The sequence below is a fragment of the Zingiber officinale genome, chromosome 3B (genome assembly GCF_018446385.1).
Source record: "Zingiber officinale cultivar Zhangliang chromosome 3B, Zo_v1.1, whole genome shotgun sequence".
NCBI classification, from domain to species: Eukaryota; Viridiplantae; Streptophyta; class Magnoliopsida; order Zingiberales; family Zingiberaceae; genus Zingiber; species Zingiber officinale.
Genome location: NC_055991.1, coordinates 10526889 through 10552584, shown reverse-complemented (window position 1 = coordinate 10552584; position 25696 = coordinate 10526889). Strand labels below are relative to the sequence as shown.

Genomic DNA, 25696 nt, shown 5'->3' with positions numbered 1-25696 from the left:
TTATTGTTACTTTTAGTGAAGGCCTTACTGACATTTATGCTTATTTTTAAATCATAAACATCTTTTTTTTTATTGTGAATAACTTATATATATTGTTTTTTATATTACTAAGTTAACAAATTAATGAGCACGGTAGACATTAACGTTGACAATTTTAATAAAATGTTGGGTCCACAAATAATGAGAGTCGTCAAAATATCTAAATTTTGTGGTGTATATTTATAATATTTTCTTTTCTTACTTTACACTTTACTATATTAGCTAGTTGGTACTAATTTTACCTATTTTAAAATTTAGCCAAATTATTAATAATTCACAACAAAAAAAATACATATATATTTTCTAATTGTAAATATTAAATTATTTAGAATAATTTAGTCTGATTTATATATAATAAATATGACGGTATAAATTTAAGCATTTATTTGTTATCTTATTTGAAAGATCTAAATAATTATCTAGAATAGTTTATATGGAAAATTATTAATCAAATTTGAATTCCGATAATATAAAAAACATATAGAGAAATAATAAAATAATAAAATTATATTTTTTAAATGAGTTGAATATTTTAAAAGTTAATTTATAAAAAAATATTAATTGGCACGGCATAATTTGGTTTCGCCAGGTCCCACTCTCCTCATTGGAAACCCTACGGTCTTCACCTTCTAAACTGGAACCTCGTATAAATTGTCTTGAAGGTGGTTCAAAGGTAATACTCAGCGCCGCCCGCTCCATCAAAAACCTCACATCTCTCTCTTCCTTCCTCCTCCATCTCCATGGCTCTTTGTTACCACCACCTCCTTCACCGGCCCTCGCGCCGCTCTCTGTTACCCAGTACCCCCTCCTTAGCCTCCTATCTGCCGCCTCTCCTCAAGCCCTTCCCAAATTCCCGTCTCCCCCTCACTGGCCTCCTACACCGCTTCGTCCCCCGCGCCTCAGCCCGGCGGGAGGCGGAGAGGCCGGATGCCGCGGGACTTCATCCTGTGGGGGGAAAACGTACGGACATCAAGAAGATTATGATCCTGGGCGCCGGGCCGATCGTGATCGGGCAGGCGTGCGAGTTCGATTACTCCGGCACGCAGGCGTGCAAAGCCCTGGTGGACGAGGGCTACGAGGTGGTGCTGGTGAATTCCAATCCAGCTACCATCATGACCGACCCTGACCTCGCCCACCGCACCTATGTGGGACCCATGACCCCGGAGCTGGTCGAGCAGGTGCTCGATGCCGAGCGGCCTGATGCCATCCTCCCCACGATGGGCGGCCAGACTGCTCTCAATCTTGCCGTCGCGCTCGCGGAGTCTGGCGCCCTTGCTCGCCGCGGGATCGAGCTTATTGGCGCTAAGCTGGATGCCATCCGCGCCGCTGAGGACCGCGACCTCTTCAAGCGCGCTATGGATCGCATTGGCCTCCGCACGCCGCCGTCTGGCATCGGCACTACCCTGGATGAGTGTCTAGCCATTGCTGAAGACATCGGTGGTTTCCCCCTCATTATACGTCCTGCCTTCACCCTTGGCGGCACTGGTGGTGGCATCGCGTACAACGGCGACGAGTTTGAAGCTATTTGTCACGCTGGACTTGCCGCTAGCCTTACATCCCAGGTCCTGGTCGAAAAATCACTTCTTGGGTGGAAAGAGTACGAGCTGGAGGTGATGCGTGACCTGGCTGACAATGTCGTGATCATCTGCTCAATTGAGAACATTGACCCCATGGGTGTACACACAGGGGATTCAATCACAGTGGCACCTGCACAGACATTGACGGATAAGGAGTACCAGAGGTTGAGGGACTATTCGGTAGCAATCATTCGAGAAATCGGGGTGGAATGCGGGGGCTCTAATGTGCAGTTCGCGGTTAATCCAGTGGATGGGGAGGTGATGGTGATTGAGATGAACCCTAGAGTCTCAAGATCATCCGCACTTGCCTCGAAAGCAACTGGCTTTCCCATTGCTAAGATGGCTGCTAAGCTGTCTGTGGGTTATACCCTTGATCAGATTCCAAATGATATCACCAAGAAAACGCCAGCTAGTTTTGAGCCATCTATAGACTATGTGGTTACAAAGGTGCGCCACATTTGTTCTTCCTCATATCTTAGATTTGTTAGATTCTTTGGCTCATCAATCTTGTTGATATTTTATTCAACTAAATGATTTTAATGGAATGCTATTCTTCATGCTACGCTTTTGTCATTTAATGGAAATAGTACCGGCAAGATTTTCTCAATACTTTGTCAAAATTAGCCGGGATGGAGCTAAAAAAAATGAAAGATTTCTTAAAATGTTTTTTTTAATCTTCATGCATATAGTAACTAGTTAAAATTTAGCATGCAGTATACAAGTTTCACAAGGAATATGATACGTTATCTACACTGACTTTTCTATTTGCTTCTCATGTATGCAAGCTGAAAATGATGAGTGATCAGTACGTGCACATTCAATTAATTTACTTTGGTCTTGAATGGAAGTTAACAGAACTTGTAAATCCGGATGTAACACATTGCCTCTTCCATCAACTGAAAACTGTTGGCTTAATTACCTAAAATTTGGCACTGGATCAAATTTTGAACTCTTCCACGTCTAAGTATTTTAGTTTCTGAAAATTATAAAAGTGTATTGTTAATATTCTTTGTTTAATGACTTACAGGTAAATTAACCTTTTTATCATTACTAAACACTATGTACATTAGTACTTTTGTTTTTACTTTTTCACTTTCATGTTGCAGATCCCTCGATTTGCCTTTGAGAAATTTCCTGGTTCAGAACCAATCTTAACAACCCAGATGAAATCTGTGGGTGAAGCAATGGCACTCGGTAGGACTTTCCAAGAGTCCTTCCAAAAGGCAGTTAGATCGTTGGAGTCTGGATATTCTGGGTGGGGTTGTGCACGTATCAAGGAACTCAACTGGGATTGGGATCAGTTGAAGTACAGTATGAGAGTGCCTAATCCAGATCGTATACACGCTGTATATGCAGCAATGAAGAAAGGAATGAACATAGAAGAAATTCATGAGCTGAGTCTTATTGACAAATGGTTTCTTTTCCAACTAAAAGAGTTGGTAGATGTGGAACAATTCCTCTTGTCACAGAAGTTGGACCAGCTGACAAAGGATGATATGTATGAAATTAAAAGGAGAGGCTTTAGTGATAAGCAGATAGCATATGCAACATCTTCCTCTGAGGGAGATGTACGAAAAAAACGCTTGTCACTAGGTGTGATCCCCGCATACAAAAGGGTTGATACATGTGCTGCAGAGTTTGAGGCAAACACTCCCTACATGTACTCCTCTTATGATTTTGAATGCGAATCAACTCCCACTCAAAAGAAAAAAGTGCTGATATTGGGAGGTGGACCAAATCGTATTGGCCAGGGTATTGAGTTTGATTACTGCTGCTGTCATGCTGCTTTTGCCCTTAAAGAGGTCAGTTTTTGTTTTTCACAAAATTTGTTTCCTTGTTATACGTTTTCACAAAAATACTATTTAAAAGTAAAAACATATTCTATTTAAAAATTCATTGTTTTCTGTGCTAAATCTGCATCTCATTTTTCTATTGAAGCTTCTTTTTTGTTTTTTTTTTCTATTGCAGAACGGATATGAGACAATCATGATGAATTCCAACCCAGAGACTGTATCCACAGACTACGACACTAGTGATCGTTTGTACTTTGAACCTTTGACTATCGAGGATGTTTTAAATGTGATTGACTTGGAGAGGCCTGATGGCATTATCGTGCAGTTTGGTGGACAAACACCGCTAAAGCTTGCTCTTCCTATACAACATTACCTCGAAGAGCAAAAATTGTTGTCTTCCACTGGAACAGAGCTTGTTCAAATATGGGGAACATCACCTGATTCCATTGACGCTGCGGAAGATAGAGAACGGTTTAATGCAATTCTCAATGACCTTAAGATCGAACAACCTAAAGGAGGCATAGCAAAGAGTGAAAGAGATGCCATCTCAATTGCCAGTGACATTGGCTATCCTGTTGTAGTCAGACCTTCATATGTCTTGGGTGGACGAGGAATGGAAATAGTTTATAGTGATGATAAACTTGTAAAATACCTTGAGACTGCAGTAGAGGTGGATCCAGAACGTCCTGTCTTGATAGATAAGTATCTCAATGATGCCATTGAAATCGATGTTGATGCATTAGCTGACTTTAAGGGGAATGTGGTGATTGGTGGCATTATGGAGCACATAGAGCAAGCTGGTGTTCATTCTGGTGATTCAGCATGTTCACTTCCCACAAAAACTGTGTCAAGTAAGTGCTTAGATATAATTAAACAATGGACGACAAAGCTGGCCAAACGACTAAGTGTATGTGGGCTTATGAATTGTCAGTATGCTATTACTGCTGCTGGAGATGTATATCTTCTCGAAGCAAATCCACGCGCTTCTCGCACTGTGCCTTTTGTTTCTAAAGCTATTGGTCACCCACTGGCAAAATATGCTTCCCTTGTTATGTCAGGAAAAACTTTGCATGAACTTGGATTCACAAAGGAGGTGGTCCCAAGGCATGTGTCGGTGAAGGAGGCTGTACTTCCTTTTGAAAAATTTCAAGGTTGTGATGTGCTTCTCGGTCCAGAGATGCGTAGCACTGGAGAAGTTATGGGAATTGACTTCGACTTTCATGTGGCTTTTGCCAAGGCACAGATTGCTGCTGGCCAGAAGCTGCCGGTTACTGGTACAATATTTCTCAGCCTAAATGATCTGACAAAGTCACACCTTGCTTCCCTTGCTCGTGGATTCCTGGAACTTGGTTTCAAAATTGTTGCAACTTCTGGGACAGCTAGAGTACTAGAATTGGAGGGTATCCCAGTTGAGGTTGTTTTTAAAATGCATGAAGGGAGACCTCATGCAGGGGATATGTTAGCAAATGGAGACATACAAGCTATGGTAATAACAAGTTCAGGTGATGCACTTGATGCAATTGATGGAAGGCAACTGAGGAGAATGGCATTGGCATACAAGATCCCAATTATAACTACAGTGGCTGGAGCCATGGCTACTGTGGAAGCTATTAAGAGCTTGAAACATAGCTCTATCCAAATGTTAGCCTTGCAAGATTATTTTAATGTTCCAGAGCAACAGATAAAATTGCAGGCAGCTTCATCTTCTGTTTAAGTTTGCATGCCCTTGATATACATGTCAATTTCTCTGTATCTTTCCTCCATCATTAATGTTTTAACTGGTTCTTGCTTTTGATGTTCTCCAACACTTTGGCGTCCACGTGCCTTGGAAAATTCATCCATTTTTTTATGCTTTCTGTATTTTAGGCCAAGGTTAATCTGTTGCTTGCTTTCACACTAGTTTTAAATTTTGTATTTTGATTCAGGATGTATCCATCTACCTTCATTTATCATATAAAATATGTAACTATTAAATATTATACAAACTGGTCTTTAAAAATAATCAAACACAAAACATTTTTAAAAATTAATTTTATAATATCACCCATTAATCGAAATTAACCCAAAAAACTCACAAACACTAAAGACCTGAAAATAACAACGAACAATAATCCATCGAATAAATTGTAAAAATATATTTTTAATAAAAACAACAAAAACGAGGACACTAAAAAAAATAATGTAAATGCTGGAAAATTACAAATATACTGTCATAATATCATTATTACTTCAGCGATGACATGACCGAATAGTACTTAAAAAATTTATGATTGAATTAAAATTTAATTATTAAATAATGATTGAATAAATTTTTTAATTGTAAATTACCAATCAAGCAATTTAATATGATTGTTATTTTTTTATTTTAATATTGAATATTTTTTATATCATTAACCACTTATTTTAAAATTCTATTATTAAATTAATGATTCATTAAAATTTTTAATTACAAATTAACGACTGATCTTAAAATTGATCGTTAAATTAGTACTTATCATCGCATAAGTACTGATTAAATGTTTTATCACTAATTAATAATATAATTTAAAATAGTATTAAATTAGTAATAGATTATATTTTTAATCGCTAATTAATAACTAATTAAGACAGAATTTAAATTCAATCGTTAAATTACTATCTGATTATTACAAATTTCTTAAAATAAATTTGTTCATAATTAGAGGTTTAAAAATATAATCATTTTTGAAAATAAAAATAACTAAATCATTTTTATTTATTAACTACAAATTACTAATGACCATTATGATGATTATTAATATTTACATGTTCTATCTAGTTTTATTCATATTTTTAACGTATGCTAATTACTAGAGTACAATATATTTACATGTTGAGCTTTATACAGTTTATGCTTGATTTATTAAATCGTACTCATTTTTTTTATTGTGAATAACTTTTAATAAAATTTGAATGATTAAAATATAGTTTTTTATTTAACAAAATAATAAAGCAGATATTATTGTTTTATATAGTACTAATTTAACTAATTAATATCCGTTGAGTGTATATGCAAACTATTTTCTTTTCTTACTTTCCAATTTTATACTAGTGTCGACGCACCGGCTTTATCATTTTTCTAAAAAAATAATAATTTAGAAGCTTTTTAGTTTTATAAAAACTAATGAATTATAAATTTTGAAAATAACTCGATAATTTACCTGTTTTAAAATTTTCCGACCAAATTACTAATAAATTCACAACAAAATAAGTGTCGTATATTTTCTAACTGTAAATATTGAATTATCCAGAATAATATAGTTTAATTTATATATAATAAATATGAGTGAATAAATTTAAGTATTTATTTGTTATCTTAATTGAAGAGATTTAAAGAATTATAAATTTATATGGTAAATTATTAATCACATTTGAATTTAGATAATATTAAAACAATATTAATTTGGCAAATTTGTAAAGTATTTTCTAATGGTAAATATTGAATTATCCAGAATAATTTAGTTTGATTTATGTAAAATGAATGTGAGGGTAAAAATTTAAACATTTATTTGTTATCTTATTTGAAGAGATTTAAATAATTTTCTAAAATAGTTTATATGTGAAATTATTAATCAAATTTGTATTCAGATATTAATTTGGTCGTAAATATGGAGAGAAATAATAAAAAATAAATTTTAAATAAATTGAATATTTTAAAAGTTAATTTATAAAAACATATTAATTGCCACTAAGAACTTAGTACCGGCAATTCGAGGTAGGTCCTCTTTGATATTCATATTAATATAATGCTCTAATTTTATGTCCATTTTGCTGGCAGTCACATCATTAAAATCAAATTAGGAGAGTTGAGAAGAAAAACCTTTTGAAAATGTTTTCTAATTATTGGCCAAGCATCATCACCAGCTATATCAAAAAGAACCTCTATAAGCTTCAAAAGAGCTTTACTGAGTTTTTAGTACAAGTAAATGAAGTTCCGATTTTGCATATATATATATATATATATATTTATGAATTTGATATCCTGCGTGTCTGCAGAGTACTCAACTGTGCGTGCAGGATATCACTGCTTATAGTTTTTTTTTGTTTTTTTTTTTAAATTTTTGAATTAAAAAAAATAATTAAAATATTTTTTAAAAATTATATTTCTAGGGTTCAGACTTTGAGTTATAATATATATTAAAGTTATTTTTTTTTAGATTTTACCTCTAGGGTTCAGGCTTTCGGTTATAGTATCAAAGATTTTTTTTTTTTAGATTTTACCTTTAGGATTCAGACTTTGGGTTATAGTATCAAAACTATTTTTTTTTAGATTTTACCTCTAGGATTCAGGCTTCCCAATTAGGTTATAGTGTTTAGTTTTAAAAAAAATTAAAATAAAATTAATTTAAGTATTTATTGACTATTGTAATATGTTGAGAGGATATATTAATGTATTAGAAATTTATATAAGGAAATGTTGATTTTTTTAATTTAAAATATAAAAAAAATCAAAAAATAAAAAAAAAACCGATTGATATCCTCTGCGCGTGTACAGTCGCTCACTGTGCGGACGTGCAGGATATCAATCATATATATATATATATATATATAATTTTAATATTTAGTATTTTTTTTATATCATTAACTACTTATTTTAAAATTTTATTATTAAATTAGCAATGGATTATATTAAATTAAATTAGTGGTCGATTAAATTTTTTTATCACTAATTAATAATGTAATTTAAAGTTGGTCTTTAAATTAACAATCAATTAGATTTTTTATCGATAATTAATAATGAAATATAAAATCAATCGTTAAATTACTAACCGATTAAATTTTCTATCTATCGCTTTTTAAAATTAGTCATTAAATTAACGACCAACTAAAATTTTGATTATTAATTAAAAGACTAAGTTAGGTCTGTTGGATACACTGTGATCCATAATGGATGGAGCTGTATCACTACGAACTTGAGCTGACTTTGTCTATAATTTTATCATATAAAATATGTAACGGTTAAATATTATACAAACTGTTTTTGAGAAATAATTAAACACAACATTTTAAAAAATTGATTAATTTTATAATATCACACCTTAATAGAAATTAATCCAAAAAATTTCAAAAACATTAGACAACTTGAAAATAATAAGGAATAACATCCATTAAGGTTTTCTTATCACATTGAAGTCGCCCAATGACATAACACAGATGATGAAAATATGACATCTTTACTATAATGATCAGGGATTGATTCTTTTCTTACTACGTTGATGCCTCCAGGACGTAGTATAGGCGGTGGACGCATGATATTTCTGACGTAATGATTAATAATTTAAATAGTAATTTAATTCGATTACTATTTTTAAATTTTAATATTTATTTTTTATATCATTAATGAATGATTTTAAAATTTTGTCATTAAATTAATGACCGATTAAAGTTTTCTATTATTAATTAATGATGATTTTAAAAATCGATCGTTAAATATAAAACCAGTTGTTAGATTATCATTAAATTTTTGTTACCTTGAATTAACCACACTTTTAACATAGTCCTCTAATTTTAAGTGCATTTCGCTATCAGGTGTATTACCAAGATCGAATGTTGAGAGTTCATAAGAAAAATCAGAAAGAGTAAAATTGGTCTCTTTTTGAAGAAGTTTTCTATTTGTTGGCGATCACTTATTATATCGAAAAGACCTCTACAAGCTACAAAAGAGGCTAACTAATTAAGTTTTAGCAATTCGGACTTTGATAATTCTAGCATATATAAGACTCGACCAATGTTTACTATCTTAACAAAGTTCATCAATTTCAATAGCAATTTAATTCGACTGCTATTTTTTAATTTTAATAGTTAATATTTTTTAAAGCATTAACGACTGATTTTAAAATTTTATCGTTAAATTAACGATCGGTTAAAATTTTCTATCATAAATTAATGATAATTTTAAAAATTGATCGTTAAATGAGTGATACATTAAATATTTTTTATCACTAATTACTAATGTAGTTTAAAATTGGTTATTAAATAAATGATGATTAAATTTTGTATCACTAATTAACAATGAAATAACAAATTAGTTGTTAAATAATTATTAATTTTACTTTTTTCTTGCTTGGATTCAATCACACTTTTAGTATAGTCCTTTAATTTTATTTGTATTTCGCTAACAGCCTAACAGCTATATCATTAAAATCAAATGCTGAGTGTTCAAAAAAACATAAAAAAAATTAGAATCAGTCTATTTTTGAATAAGTTTTTTAATTATTGGTTTGGTATCATTGTCTATTGTCTCGAAAAGAACCTCTACTGGTTCCAAAAGAGTCTTACTAAGTTTTTTTTAAAGTAAATGTTGTGCTAATTTTGATAATTCTAGCATATATATATATATCTAAGACTCGATCAATGTTTACTATATTAACAAAGTTCATCAATTTCAATAGCAACTTAATTCGATTGTTATTTTTAATTTTAATATTTATTTATTTTTTATATCATTAACGACTGATTTTAAAATTTTGTCATTAAATTATTGATCGATTAAAATTTTTTTATCATAAATTAATGATGATTTTTAAAATCGACCGTTAAATTAGGGACCGATTAAATTTTTTTATCACTAATTAACAATGTAATTTAAAATTGGTCATGATCGATTAAATTTTTTTTATCACTAATTAACAGTGAAATATAAAACCAGTTGTTAGATTACCCACTGATTAAATTTCTCTTACCTTGGATTAACCACACTTTTAGTATAGTCCTCTAATTTAATAATTTAATGTGCATTTCGCTAAATCAGAAAGAGTAAAATTGGTCTCTTTTTTGAAGAAGTTTTTTAATTGTTGGCCAGGTATCACTTATTATATCGAGAAAAAACTCTACAAGCTACAAAAGAGGCTTACTAATTAAATTTTTCTTGCAAGTAAATGATGTTCGAACTTTGATTATTCGATGTGTAGCTCTGGAAAAGTTATGGGAATTGACTTCGATTTTTATGTAGCTTTTGCAAAGGCACAGATTGCTGCTGGCCAGAAGCTACCGGTTACTGGTACAATATTTCTCAGCATAAATGATCTGACAAAGCCACACCTTGCTTCCCTTGCTCGTGGATTCCTAGAACTCGGTTTTAAAATTGTCGCAACTTCTGGGACAGCTAGAGTACTAGAATTGGAGGGTATCCCTTATTTTTAAAATGCATGAAGGGAGATCTCATGCAGGGGGATATGTTAGCAAATGGAGACATACAACCTATGGTAATAACAAGTTCAGGTGATGCACTTGATGCAATTGATGGAAGGCAACTGAGGAGAATGGCATTGGCATACAAGATCCCAATTATAACTACAGTGGCTGGAGCCATGGCTACTATGGAAGCTATTAAAAGCTTGAAGCATAGCTCTATCCAAATGTTGGCCTTGCAAGATTATTTTAATGTTCCAGAGCAACAGTTAAAATTGCAGGCAGCTTCATCTTGTGTTTAAGCATGCATTCCCTTGATATACATGTCAATTTCTCTATACCTTTCCTCCATCATTCATGTTTTAACTGGTTCTTGCCTTTGATGTTCTCCAACACTTTGGTGTCCACGAGCCTTGGAAAATTCATCCATTTTTCATGCTTTCTATATTTTAGGCCAAGGTTAATCTGTTGCTTGCTTTTACACAAGTTTCAAATTTTATATTTTGATTCTATTTCAGTAGGATGTATCCATCTACCTTCATTTATCAAATATATATCATGTTCTAAGATTTCACAAAATCACCTTGTTCACATAGAACCACTATGAATTTGAAGTGTTGTCTCAGATTCCAACACAAACACATCATTTTGGCACGCTTTTCTTTTGAAGTTGTAGTCGCATATATACTGATAACTGATCAATGTAATGAAATTTCAGAGTGTCAGTTTCACCGAATCAATAAAACAACTTGGTAAGATTCCATCTGCTTGTCAGTTATCGTCGGCTAATCGTTATCATTATCGACACTCTAGCTAGGTTGGAGTTAACTTTTGTTCCAATACGGCACACTCTGAAGTCAAGTAGCGAGTAATTGGAATGGTAGCTTGTGGTTTCTCCTTGCATCAATGAGGAAAATGAAATAGAAAGTGGTAAATTTATATTCATGTGTGTGCAAATAATTTCAATCTTTATCGGTAAAAGAATGGAGAGATTTGCTGGAATCAATAACTTATGTATCCGAATCTAATGTCTTGTAATGTTTGGATTTCCCATCTTGTCAACTGTATGGTAATTTTTAAAAACTGAAAATTCCTCTGTTATTTGCAAGTTAATTCAAGATGAAAATATATAATTTCATGATTTCTTTTGTTTTGAGCTGCAACAATATTTTTAGTAGCAAAGGACGAACTGAGGCATAATTTTTAAAAGTATATTGCATAAATTTCTATTAAAATTATGCTAAATTGCATCTATCCTTGTAAATATACTATTTTGTAAAATTTCTATTTTAATTTTACAGTTATATAAGTTTAAAATCTTGAATATATGATTATTCACAATTCACAATTGGGCCTTCAAAAAATGAATGAAGTATAGTTGAATACAATTACTTATTGATAATTTTTTAATTATTTATTAAAGCAATTTTAGTTTTAATATTTCTGAATGACATTTGAATTAAATGTTGGTATATTCATTACTATAGTTTTTAACGTCAATTTGCTAATAATTTTATGGTCTATGTAGGATTTAAGGTCATGGATAAGATAACGTGTTAAAATAAATAGGTTTATTTTTTAAAAATTACTATAAAGAATAATTTTATTATTAATTAATTAAAATTATTTAATTTAATTAAAATAATTCTAATTAAATTAAAATTACTTTAACACTTCTTCCGTGTATTCGATTGCTATTTTTTAATTCTAATATTTAATTGTTTTTATATCATTAACCATTGATTTTAAAATTTTATCATTAAATTAACGATCGATTAAAATTTACTATTATAAATTAACGATGATTTTAAAATCAATTATTAAATTAGTGACCGATTAAATTTTTTATCACAAATTAACAATGTAATTTAAAATTGGTCATTAAATTAATGATCGATTACATTTTTTTATCACTAATTAATAGTTAAATATAAAATCAATTATTAAATTACCAACTGATTTAATTTTTTATCACTAATTAACTATTATTTTTTAAATTGATCATTAAATTAATAACCAATTAAATTTTTGATAATTAATTAAAATTCTAAGTTAGGTATCTTGGTTACAATGTGATCCTCAATGTATGCTGTATCACTAAACTTGAACGAAGCTGACTTTGTTTATAATTTTATCATATAAAATATGTAACTATTAAATATTAAACAAACTAGTTTTTAAAAATAATCAAACACAAAACATTTTCAAAAATTAATTTTATAATATTACACATTAATCAAAATTAACCCCATAAAAACTCAAAAACACTATAGACCTGAAAATAACAAGGAACAAAAATGTTAATTTTGTATTCATGTGTGTACAAATAATTTTAATCTTTACCAGTAAAAGAATGGGGAGATTTGCTGGAATCAATAACTTATATATTAGAATCTAATGTTTTGTAATGTTTAGATTTCCCATCTTGTCTACTATATGGTAATTTATGGTAATTTTTAAGAATTGAAATTTTTTCTATTATTTTCAAGTTAATTCAAGATGAAAATATATAATTTCATGATTTCTTTTGTTTTGAGCTGCAATAATATTTTTAGTAGCAAAGGACGAATTGAGGCTTAATTTTTAAAAGTATATTGCATAAATTTCTATTAAAATTATGCTAAATTGCATGTATCCTTGTAAATATACTATTCTGCAAAATTTTCATTTTAATTTTACAGTTATATAAGTTTAAAATCTTGAATATATCTATGATCATTCACAATTCATAATTAGGCCTTCAAAAATTAAATGAATTATAGTTGAATACAATTACCTATTGATAATTTTTTAATTATTTATTAAAGCAGTTTTAGTTAATTTTAATATTCCTGAATGACATTTGAATAATCATAAATGTTGGTATATCCATTACTAGAATTTTTTTATGTCAAATTGCTAATAATTTTATAGTCAATGTAGGATTTAAGGTCATGGATAAGATAACGTGTTAAAATAAATGGGTTTATTTTTTTTAAATTACTATAAAGAATAATTTTATTATTAATTAATTAATTAAAATTATTTAATTTAATTAAAATAATTCTAATTAAATTAAAATTACTTTAACAAAGTTCATCAATTTTTATAGCAATTTTATTCGATTGCTATTTTTTAATTTTAATATTTAATTGTTTTTATATCATTAATGATTGATTTAAAAATTTTATCATTAAATTAACGATGGATTAAAATTTACTATTATAAATTAAGTATAATTTTAAAAATCAATTATTAAATTAGTGACCGATTAAATTTTTTATCACTAATTAACAATGTAATTTAAAATTGTTCATTAAATTAATGATCGATTACATTTTTATCACTAATTAATAGTTAAATATAAAATCAGTTATTAAATTATCAACTGATTTAATTTTTTATCACTAATTAACTATTATTTTTAAATTGATCATTAAATTAATGACCAATTAAATTTTTGATGATTAATTAAAATTCTAAGTTATGTCTCTTGGTTACAATGTGATTCTCAATGTATCATGCTGTATCACTAAACTTGAACGAAGCGGACTTTGTTTATAATTTTATCATATAAAATATGTAATTATTAAATATTATACAAACTGGTTTTTAAAAATAATCAAACACAAAACATTTTCAAAAATTAATTTTATAATACCACACATTAATCGAAATTAACACCAACAAAACTCAAAAACACTAGAGACATGAAAATGACAAATTAAAGAACAATAATGTTAATTTCCTTAAAATCTTTCTTTATTTGTAGTTATCTATAATATTTAAAAGAGAGATTTTAATTTTTGATAATTTTTTTTTAACCATGATTTAAAAAGAGAAGTTTTAATTAATCTTTCCTTTTTGAAGTTGTCTATATGTTTTAAAAGAGAGAGATTAACTTTAAACTTTCTTTTATTATCATGTACAATAGGAAATTTAGAAAAGAGAGACTTTAATTGTTGTTAAAATTTCCTTTTTAATGGGAGACCACAAATAAGAAAGTTTTAATTATGTTTAAAACTTTCCTTTTTTATCCTGACCAAGGATTATAAAAACGAAGGAGAGGGTGTTTCACGAAAAAAAACAACCTTACCTCCTCTCTTTTCCTTGGTGGTCGGCCCTTGCTTCTCTTCTTTCTCCTTGTTTTCTTTCTCTCAAGGCTGGCGGCACATCAAAGAAACTCCATCTCTTTGGTGGCCGACTATTTAGAGGAGAAGAAGAAGAGAAAGTAGTTTCCTATTTTGGCATCCTTTGGTGGCTCGAAAGTCTTGGAGGAGAAGAAGTGGTTCGGGTGGATTCCATCTTGGTAGATCATTGCCCACACAACGTCCAAGAGGATGAGAGAAATACAACAGAAGATCAAGAGGTTTTTAGCTACAAAAAGGTATAACTAATTAATGGTTTCCGCTTCGAATTAATTAGTTAGTTTTCTTTGTATGGATTCTGAAATACCAACACAAGAGGCTAGCGATTTTATGTTTCGATTTCGTGCTATCGATTTTGTATTTCGATTTTGCGTTTCGATCTTGTGTTTCTATTGTGGTCTCTGTAGTTAAACCTAGGGTTACTGTAAGAAGTTAAATATCCAATTTCTTTGAAAGAATTTGTCTAGGAAGTGGTGGATGATCCCATAACCAAGAAAGCCTAGTGCCTCGTCATGTTTAATTTGGAAGTCAATTTTTGAAATATATATTTAATCAATTTCTGTAATATGGTTTTGTAGGACCGTTGCGGCCGGCTAGAAGGGGGTTGAATAACCCAAAAAATAAAAGCAAAAACACCCTTCTCGAACTTTAAACTAACACTTGCAGAATAATAAAATAAACAGAAAATAACAAAAGATGAGGCACCGGATTTGACTTGGTTACAACCGGGGAGGTTGTTAATCCAAGGATGATGATCACACTATTATCTCCTTCAGGCGGAGAAGCCTCTTTTACAGTAGTGTAGTCACAGAAAGAAAGAAGCTAATCTAAACAGTGGAAGCGCACAAGTGTTGTTTACAATTTCTGAATGAATTGAAAAGCTTCTAGACCAAGGCTATATTTATAGCCTTAGCTGGGGCGCCTAGAAGGGTTCCGAGGGCCCTGGGGGGATAAAACTTTATCCCCCAATGTTCAGATCAAGATTGACTCGATCTGGTCAAACTTCACGGTCCGGGCGGCCGGAAGGGTTCCGAGCGCCCCGGGCTGGTCCGGGCACCCCGAACTGCGCGTGTTTCCTTCTCGTCCGTCGGCATACTCATCCGCAGTCTTCGTCCCTCGAACGCACAGCGTGCCGTCCTTCTCGCTAGCTGCGTCTCTTGCTCCCCGAGCAATCTACCGCTCCGGCTTTCATCCCTTGGAACCACCGCAAGCTTCCTTCTCGTCCGCTGGTGTACTCTTCCACAGCACCTCGTCCCTCGGACTGCCGCCCTTCTCGCTTGCTGCATCTTCCGCTCGACTACCTGTGTTCCTAAGCTCCTGCACACTTAGACACAAGGTTAGAAACACACAGGACCTAACTTAACTTGTTGTTCATACCAAAACAACCTTGGGGTTCCAACAATCTCTCCCTTTTTAGTGTGAGCAACCCAAGTTAAGTTAGGGTAAAAATAGACATAAAATAAAACTAACTTAATTTGCAATTTAAGAACAAAAAAAAAAGTTAAATTTTGGTCTACCTCCCCCTAGACTTATACTTTTCTTTCTCCCCCTTTGATCACAAAAAATGGGGTTTCAAAAAAATCTAAGGGTTAAAGACTTAGAAAATTTTGAGATCCTTAAAAATTTACCATAATTTTCACATAAACAGCCTCTAAAAAAGAATTATGTAAAATTTTAATAAAATTTTCTAAGTAAAATTATAAGAAAAAAGTCTAACTTAGACAGTTTTGCAAAACATTTTTTGAATTTTTTTTTTAAAAAATTTTAAGTAGAAATTTTCAATTTCATAACAACCTTTAACTTAAAAAATATCTTCTGAGAATATTTCTAAGTATTAAAAAGAATTTTCTAAGAGAAAAGAATACTTAAAAAAAATTTCTAAGTAAAAAAAAATATTTTTGAAAAAAAGATTTTCTAACTTAAATCTTTGAAAATTTTTGTAAGTAATTAAATTTCTAGGTCAATTTCACGTAAAAGTATTTTTCTAAGAAAAGAAATGTTTGAAAAACTTTGAAGGCATTAATTAATTCTAATTTTAATAAAAAAAATGTGGAACCGCCATATCAGCGACCCCCTAGAGTCGGTCCTACGGTTATGGAGGGAGGTAAATACAGGTACACAGCTGAAAGCGCATAGCCGGGACGTTAACCTCAGGTAATGACACCCCGAGGATCGAACCCTGGACCTTTCGACCACGAAACCATGCGCCCCCAGCTGTGCTACGCCCTGGGGACATTAATTCTAATTTTAATGCTTTGCAGAAGGTTAATTAAATATTTATTTCAATATTTTGGCTTCTAGGTCGTGGTGAGGCACTAGACCTTCTTGGTTATTGGAGCAACAACCACTTCTTTAGACAAAGCCTCATAGAGAAATTCATTGTTTAATTTTCTCACTGAAAAACACTAATTTTAATTTTAAAATTTAGACTAAGCAAGATTTAGGAACCCAATAAAGGTTCCAGCCTACTGGATTAACTAAAAGATTTTTAGGGATATATTTTCTTGAAATGTTTCTAATTTGTCCTGGGTGATATCTATAATACCAATTTAAATTTTTAAATTTTCTAAAATTAGATGAGCATGCATAGTTTTTCAAGTTGTTATTTGATTTTCTAATTGTAATTTTTCATTTTTCAATTTTAATTTATATAATTCATCTAAAGGGCAGGATTTAGCTAAAATTATTTTTAAATTTTTTATTTCTTTTTCTAATTTACAGCAGTCTTTAGTTAATAACTTAACAAACTTAAAAAGTTTATCAGGAGGAAGAGAATGTACCTGACTTACCTTGTTGAGTTTGTTGTCCGTGTCTCCCCCTGAACTGCTGCTTTCTTTTGACGAAGCTCCCCCTTCATCGATGCTCTCGATGCTCATCTCGGAAGAGCTTGAATCGCAGTCGTCGTCTTGATGACTCGCCATCAGTTCGAGTCCGGAGAATGCTTTGACTTCCGATTCGGACGATGTATCGTCCCACGTCGCCTTTAGAGCCTTTCACTTTTGGATAGGCTTCTTACCCTTCTCCTTGTCTCTGTTCTTCAGCTTGGGGCAGTTGTCCTTGACGTGCCCTTTTTCGTCGTAGTGGTGGCAGCGAATTGTCCTTTTCTTCTTCCCCTGCGGATGGTTAGTAGATCTGGATTTACAAAGTTTCTAGAATCTTCTTACCATCATTACCATTTCCTCGTCGTCGAGAGAAGATTCTGACTCTGGTTCGTCTCTCGAAGCTTTGAGGGCGACGTTGTTTTTGGGCTCCTTCATTCCTGCACATCTTGACTCATGCACTTCAAATGTTGAAAAGAAATCTTCTAAAGAAATTTTTTCTAAATCTATAGAAATGTAAAAGGCATCTACTAATAATGTCCATTTGGTATTTCTAGAAAATGAATTCAGTGCGTACCTGAGCGAATCTCGGTTACTTACCTTTTCTCCGAGATTCGAAAGTCCGATAATGATTTCTTTTATTCTCGAGTGCAGATGCGCGACTGTCTCGTCTTCCCCAAGTCGTAGGCTGGTGAGCTAATTGCGAAGCAAATCTCTTCTGGCGAGCTTGGCTTCGGACGTCCCTTTGTGTAGCTCGAGGAACTTCTCCCAAAGTTCCTTTGCCGAGTTGTAGTGCCCGATCCTGTTGACTTCTTGAGGTGGAAGAACACTTAGCAGATGGTATTCTGTTTTGCCATTCGCCACATATTCAGCTTGCTCCTTTTTTGCCCATTGACATTTTTCCTTACCTTCTGGAGCTACAAAGCCAGATTCCATTGTTAAAACTAATTCGAAATCTATTATAAAAAATACCTGCATCAATTTTTTCCAGGTGGCGAAGTCTCCTTCGTATTTCGGCGGGTAGATGCTTGGTCCGGCCATCTCGTTGTTTCGTTCGGCGGTTAATCCTCCTGAAGCGTCTCAGCTCTGATACCACTTGTTGGACCATTGCGGCCGGCTAGAAGGGGGCTGAATAGCCCTGAAAAATAAAAGCAAAAACACCCTTCTCGAATTTTAAACTAACACTTGCAGAATAATAAAATAAACAGAAAATAACAAAAGACGAGGCACCAGATTTGACTTGGTTACAACCGGGGAGGTTGTTAATCCAAGGATGATGATCACACTATTATCTCCTTCAGGCGGAGAAGCCTCTTTTACAGCAGCGTAGGTACAAAAAGATAGAAGTTAATCTAAACAGTGGAAGCGCACAAGTGTTGTTTACAATTTTTGAATGAATTGAAAAGCTTCTAGACCAAGGCTATATTTATAGCTTTGGTCGGGGTGTCTGGAAGGGTTCCGAGTGCCCTGGGGGGGGATAAAACTTTATCCCCCAACGTTCAGATCGAGATTGACTCGATCTGGTCAAACTTCACGGTCCGGGCGCCCAGAAGGGTTCCGGGCACCCCGGACTGCTCCGGGCGCCCCGGACCCCTAAGTCAATAGATGTTGACTTTTTTTCGTCGGGACCTTTGCTCCGGTTCGGTCCACCTCAGTCCGGGTCTTCTACTCCTGATCCGCTCACTTGGGTGATCTCTGTCATCCGGAAAAGGGCTCACCCGAGCCCAACTTCCGATCTTCTCGAGCGGGCTTTCCTCCGGCTTCTCGTCCTTTGGAATCGCCGCGTGTTTCCTTCTTGTCCGCTGGTGTACTCATCCGCAGTCTTCGTCCCTCGGACGCACCGCGTGTCGTCCTTCTTGCTAGCTGTGTCTCTTGCTCCCTGAGCAATCTTCCGCTCCGGCTTTCGTCACTCGGAACCACCGCACGCTTCCTTCTCGTCCGTTGGTGTACTCTTCCGCAACACCTCGTCCCTCGGACTACCGTCCTTCTTGATAGTTGCGTCTTCCGCTCGACTACCTGTGTTCCTAAGCTCCTACACACTTAGACACAAGGTTAGAAACATACAGGACCTAACTTAACTTGTTGTTCACAACAAAACAACCTTGGGGTTCCAATAGGTTTAACTTAGGAAGATCACATCGGTTAAACTTGGAGTAAAAATATTAACTATCGTTTCCAATCTAAGTTTAATTTCTGAAAAGCAACTTGGATTAATAATGTTAAACATCATTTGCAATCCAAGTTTAACTTCAGTAGAGCACATGGGTAGCTAGGTTAAGTTCTGTGCTTGTACAAATTTTTGTAAGGGGGAACAGAACGGAATCCAGGTGTAGCAAGCAATATAGGCATCTACTAATGATGCTCATTCAATACATCTAGGGAATGCGTTAAGCGCGTACCTTAGCAAATCTCGGTTACTTACCTTTTCTCTGAGATTCGTGAGTCCAGTGATGAGTTCATTGATCCTTGAATGAAGGTGTGCAACTGTTTCGTCTTGTTCCAATTTGATGTTGCTGATATGGTTTTTGAGCAGATCCCGTCTTGCGAGTTTCGCCTCCGAGGTTCATTCGTGTTGTTTCAGGAACTTCTCCCAAAGCTCCTTCGCAAACTCGTAGGCTCTGATTCGATTGACTTCTTATGGCGGTAGAACGCTTAGCAGATAGAACTCTGCTTTACCGTTTGCCATGAAATCAGCTTACTCTTTTTTGGTCCAGTGATATTTATCTTTACCTTCGGGTGCTATAAAATCAAACTCCATTATTAAAAATAAATCGAAATCAGTCTTAAAAAATATCTCCATCTTCTTTTTCCAGTTGGCGAAATCCCCCTCGAACTTTGGTGGATGGATGCTTGAACCGACCATCTCGTGTGCTTCGTTCGACGGTTAGTCCTCCTGAAGCTGTTAAGCTCTGATACCACTTGTTGGTCCGGTGGACCGGTTGGAGAGGGTTGAGTTGCCTGAAACACTAAAATGTCGTTCTCGATCTTCCAACTTAGGTTAGCAGCAATAGCAAATAAAATAATACAGAAATAACAACTTAAATAAAATCAGTAAAAGACACCAGAATTTACTTGGTTACAACCTAGCTGGTTGTTAATCCAAGCTAAATGGAAACTCTTAAAAAGTCTTCTTCACTAAAGGCGGAGAAGTCTTTTACACTCGTTAATCGCTCACACTATTGCTAGAAAATCAATACAGAAGTTGTTGTGTCTTTCCTAGGTCTAGGGGTCTTTTATAGCCCCTGGAAAAACTTATCATCAAGCTGAAGGCGCCTTCCATAGGGCTGGAAGGCGCCTCCAACGAGGCACATGATAAATCTTTATCCTTTCCGTCAATGGCCAGATTGTCTGGTCGAAGACGCCTTCCATAGCCATGACTGGTTGAAGGCGGTGTCACGCCTTAGAGGAGTCCCTACCGATAAAATTTCGGCAGCATCTCCCCTATACCGGTGACAGCATGAAGCAATATACATACACAAACAACATAATAACATATTTATCAACCCACACGGCTGGAACACACATAACCATGCAGTTTATAAAATACAGTCTACTCGGCTGGAATAAAATAACAACACCCACACAGTTTAACACACTAACAACCCGCACGGTTGCACTGAAAACACAGCGGAATAATGGAAAGAAAACCCACAAATGCAAAGTCCACAAAACAAGTATCAAAATATAGTTAGTTCACATAGCACCAAATCCAATGAATACGAAATGCAAGTAAAGAGAAACAAAACCAAAATCATTCCTCGGATATGACACAGGACTGGCAGACATCATCTCTCCAAGCATCCATGCCTCATCTACCTGCTACCTGGCGAAATAAAAACTATTTTGTGGGGTGGTGAGTAATGGAACTTAGCGGGTAAAGGAAAGATTGTGTATGAACATAATATCCAAATAGAGAGTGCCAACAGTATACAGTCTCATAAGGGAAATAGCAGATACTAAAATAAAATCGTAATCAATACTCATACCTGAAACCATATCCTAGGCTAGGTAATAGAAGGTCAGAAGTAGTACTAATATGTTACAGTACTGCTCATAACTACAAAGGTAATATGTAAGGTATATAAATATTTCCAATAAATAAACCAAGGTCTGAACACCAACAATGAGTGTATATCTCAACATAAGTAAGTAAAACAGCATAAGTGAACAACAACAGTAAGCGATGGTAGCATAAATATACCACAACAGCATAAGTAAGCAATAACCATATGTAAACAACAGCAGCCAAAGCAAGTATAATAACAGCGTATGCATGGATGGTCACCCCGCCCACCTCTCTGCACCACGACCCCTGTATGGTCGAGAGGCCGGATCGATAACAACTATACCACTCAAAGGCCGTCACTACTTTTGAGTGATCGAATGGACAGGTACTGAGTAGCTAACTAGCTACACAACGAAGGGGGTCCCTGCTGCTCGCAACTCCAGCTACCACTACCCATGAGTGGCCGAGTGCTGCATGACAGGACAAGCGGCATCTGCTCCAGCTACCACTCTCTCGAGTGACCGAGCGTGCGGCCCTGATTAACGACTCTCTCGACCGCAAGGGAGAATTTATCGTTAACATATATGCAATGATATAATGCGCAACATATAACAACCATCATGCAAATATAAGCATAAATTAGGTATGCTACATGAAGCTAGCATGCTCAATACGGAATATAAATAAATAACAATCAAAATATGCAAACATGGTATCTAGTATCTGCTACGTATCATGGATAACAACGAGAGACTGTATAGATATGGAAACGAATATCTCAAAGATCGAGTGGAAGTATCAAGCGCAGGAAATAATAGAGTGGAGTCAAGGTAAAACAGTCCTTATCCAAAAATAGCTCATACACCAAATTCAAAAAACTAAAGAGACAAAGTAAGAAGTACCCGCCTTAAACATGTAGTTTGAACCAAAACACGTCCCGTCACGTCAACCGTCTCAATCAAAGTCCTACAAGAGGGGTTATACTTGCTGGATCAGTTAGGGCACGCCTGGAGGAGAAGGCGGCAGTGGGAATCGGAGAGGGGGGCCGGCGGCTATGGCTCGTATGAGGGGGAAGAGGCTGCGACTTCTTGGTGCTCGCGTAAGGAGGAGAGCCGACGACGTCTTGGTGCTCGCGTGAGGAGGAGACATCGGCGGCGTGCGGCTTGAGAGAGAAGAAGATCGACGATGTCTTGGGGAGAAGATCGTGCGAAGGGGATAGACTGGTGCTCGCCTGAGAGAAAGAGGTCAGCGGTTTTGGCGTTCGCGTGAGGGAAAGATGTTGGAGGCTGTGGCTCAGCGGCTGTGGCTCGACGGAGAAGGGAGATCGCCGGTGGGTTTAGGGAGAAAATCGCCAGAGGGGGAGAGGGCTCGGGGGAAGAGGAAGTGCGGCGGGATAATTAAGGAAAAATAGGGTTCAGCTAAACTTAGGGTTTTTATTTAGTACTTAGGTTTAGTATGATTAAATCCTAAGTTGATTCCTTAATCAACTCCCACTTCCAGGTATTCCTAACAGACTTTCTCGAGCCTATAAATGCATCCCCTCTAAATACGTCATACGAGCTCCAATTAAATCCTAGAAATTTTTTATAAATTCCTAAAAATTCCAATAAGATTATTCGTCCATTAACCTTATTATTTAATTATTATCCGTTCGGTATTTTACATTCTCTCCCACTAATAAAAATTTGATCTCCAAATTTACTACTTAACTCAGGGATCCTCATCCAAGGATAACAACCAAACAACATATTCATATACTAGTCCATCCTAGCATCATGATCAAATCTCCAACTACGAGGGATTATAGTTCCCATATAACTACTATTGGTGCGGTTAGCACTAACGATTTAACCCAGGTTTTGATGAATGACAAATAGGTTAAGTTAGTCTTGTTGTTGTCTGACACTTTGATCGAGTGTGCAGGAGAAGTCCAGACAGGTTGACGGGCTGACCGGATGTCTGGCACGAAGTCCAGCTAGGTCGACAGGCTGACCGGATAGCTGGCGAGAAGTCCAAGCGGGTCGACGGGCTGACCGGACGCTTGGCGAGAAGTCCAGCTAGGTCGACGGGCTGACCGGATAGCTGGCGAGAAGTCCAGCTAGGTCGACGGGCTGACCGGATAGCTGGCGAGAAGTCCAGGCGGGTCGACGGGCTGACCGGACGCTTGGCGAGAAGTCCAGACGGGTCGACGGGCTGACCGGACGTCTGGCAGGTAAGTGAGGTAAGTCACTGGAGGGGAGTGACTGGGAGGACGCGTTCCCGGGAAGGGAACATTAGGCGTCGATCCGGCTTAGATCCATTTCGGATATCTAAGTCGAAATCGTGACTAGATTCCGGTCTCGGAAAGACGGAATCTAAGTCATATTCCTTTTTGCTAATTCATACTCACTTTGCTTTTGCTAACAATCTGTGTTGCAGGGTAAATTTGCCTCCGGACTAACGTTTGTCTTGCAGGATAGATTCTGCGGGAAAACAGAGTCCGGGCGCCCGGGAGGGAAATTTCATCCTGATCGCGCGTCGCCACGTGGAGCTCGCTGGTTGGACTTGCCACGTCTCACCAGGGCGCCCGGAAGGCATCCAGGGCGCCCCGAGCCTCATATAAAAGAAGGGTCAGAGGAGAGCTTCAGAACAACAACGAAAAGAAAAGTCTTCCACTGCTCTGCACTTCTGCGACGCTAACAAAGCTCCGACACTACGCTCCTTTCTTGTCTTTATTGTTGGTATTTGTTTTTCATTTTCATTAGCATTCATTGTACTATTTTTTGTAATCATTATTTCGAACTGCTAGTGAATTGCCCAACGAAAGTACTCACGGAGTACGGGCCTTCGAGTAGGAGTCGCCACAGGCTCCGAACGAAGTAAAAACAACTGTGTTCATTTACTTTTCCGCTGCGCTTATACTCGTTGTTTTTCGAATCGATATTCACCCCCCCCTCTATCGAATCTAACGGTCCTACAAGTGGTATCAGAGCAGGTACCGCTCTGATTTGGTGCAACCACCAATCAGACAAAGAGGGGGTCTTTTTAAAGAATCTAACGCCTTTCGTTTTTTTCCCTCCAAAACTGGTTTTGAAAAATACATCGTCATCTTTTCACTATTATTTAGTATCGACAAAATATTACATTTTCAAAAATTTGAGATAATATTTTTTATTAATATTTTAATAATATTTTATTTTTTTTTAAAAAAAAAATTAGTAGTGAAATATTATTTTTTTTTCAGCACTGCTAATCCAAGACCAAGTCTTGAGATTTTGTCTTTGTTTCATTGTGTGCAAGAACAATGTCTTTTCAAGAAGGATGGAACCCCCATGAACCACCACCGTACGATGAAGATTTCAACTACTGGAGGCGAAGAATGGAATGCTTCTTAGGAAGCGTAGATATCGATTATACGCTAATATTGAAAAAACCTTCTCAGAACTCGGAGCTGAATAAAAACGTAAGTAAAATTATTTATAATATTTTACCTAACAATATTATATGCAGACTAGAAAAATACAAGAATGCATATGAGCTATGGACCCAGTTGATCAAGCTTCACGAGACGCCAATGGAGCTAGAAGATCAAGTTAAAGTCGAATCCGGACTCGAGTCAGATCCAACGGAGAAGCCTGCTGAATTAGGGGTTGCGCTCAAGGTTAGTAATAATTACCAAAACACCCTTGCTAGTAGTAGTTTAAAATATGTGCATGTTAATTTGGATATGTCTGAAAGTATATGTGAAAATAGTATACATGACAATACTTAATATCCCTAGGATATTTTCTGATAAAATAAATATAATTAATTCAGAAAATATAGAAAATACCCCTAGGATATTTTCTGATAAAACAAATATAATTAATTTAGAAAATACAGAAAATCTAAAAATAATCAATAAATCTAAAAATTCGAATTTAAACCTAAACAAATTTGAAAATTCAAACAAAAAGGATGACAAGGTCAATATTAATCTAGACATAATTAATAAATTATTTAATAATCTAGACAATATCAATCTGGAAAATTCTATCCAAACCCAAGATAATTTAATTAACAAAAAATTAAATTTTAGTGATAAGACTTATTTAATAAATTCCACTAATTATATCAACTTAAAAGGTAAAAAAAATATAAGGATAAAATCAAACACTTTGATAAAATCAAAACGAAAGTTAACAAACTTAAAAGTTAAAGATAACAT

The 25696-nt window shown here is 34.8% G+C and overlaps 1 protein-coding gene across 1 annotated transcript; it reads left to right on the top strand.

The window, feature by feature from the left end:
• The first annotated feature begins 701 nt into the window (after positions 1-701).
• Positions 702-5212, top strand: LOC122055875 (carbamoyl-phosphate synthase large chain, chloroplastic-like). The gene is made up of 3 exons (XM_042617554.1): positions 702-2063; positions 2723-3418; positions 3585-5212. Exons 1-3 carry the CDS (start codon positions 780-782, stop codon positions 5121-5123), a joined length of 3519 nt encoding a protein of 1172 aa, XP_042473488.1. The 5' UTR covers positions 702-779; the 3' UTR covers positions 5124-5212.
• Positions 5213-25696: the final 20484 nt, after the last annotated feature.

Bases quoted from the DNA above. Each gene is read 5' to 3' on its own strand.
- LOC122055875 (XM_042617554.1), top strand. From the start codon at position 780: ATGGCTCTTTGTTACCACCACCTCCTTCACCGGCCCTCGCGCCGCTCT. The intron at 2,064-2,722 runs GTGCGCCACATT...TTCATGTTGCAG, and splicing joins TAGACTATGTGGTTACAAAG to ATCCCTCGATTTGCCTTTGA. The intron at 3,419-3,584 runs GTCAGTTTTTGT...TTTCTATTGCAG, and splicing joins CTGCTTTTGCCCTTAAAGAG to AACGGATATGAGACAATCAT.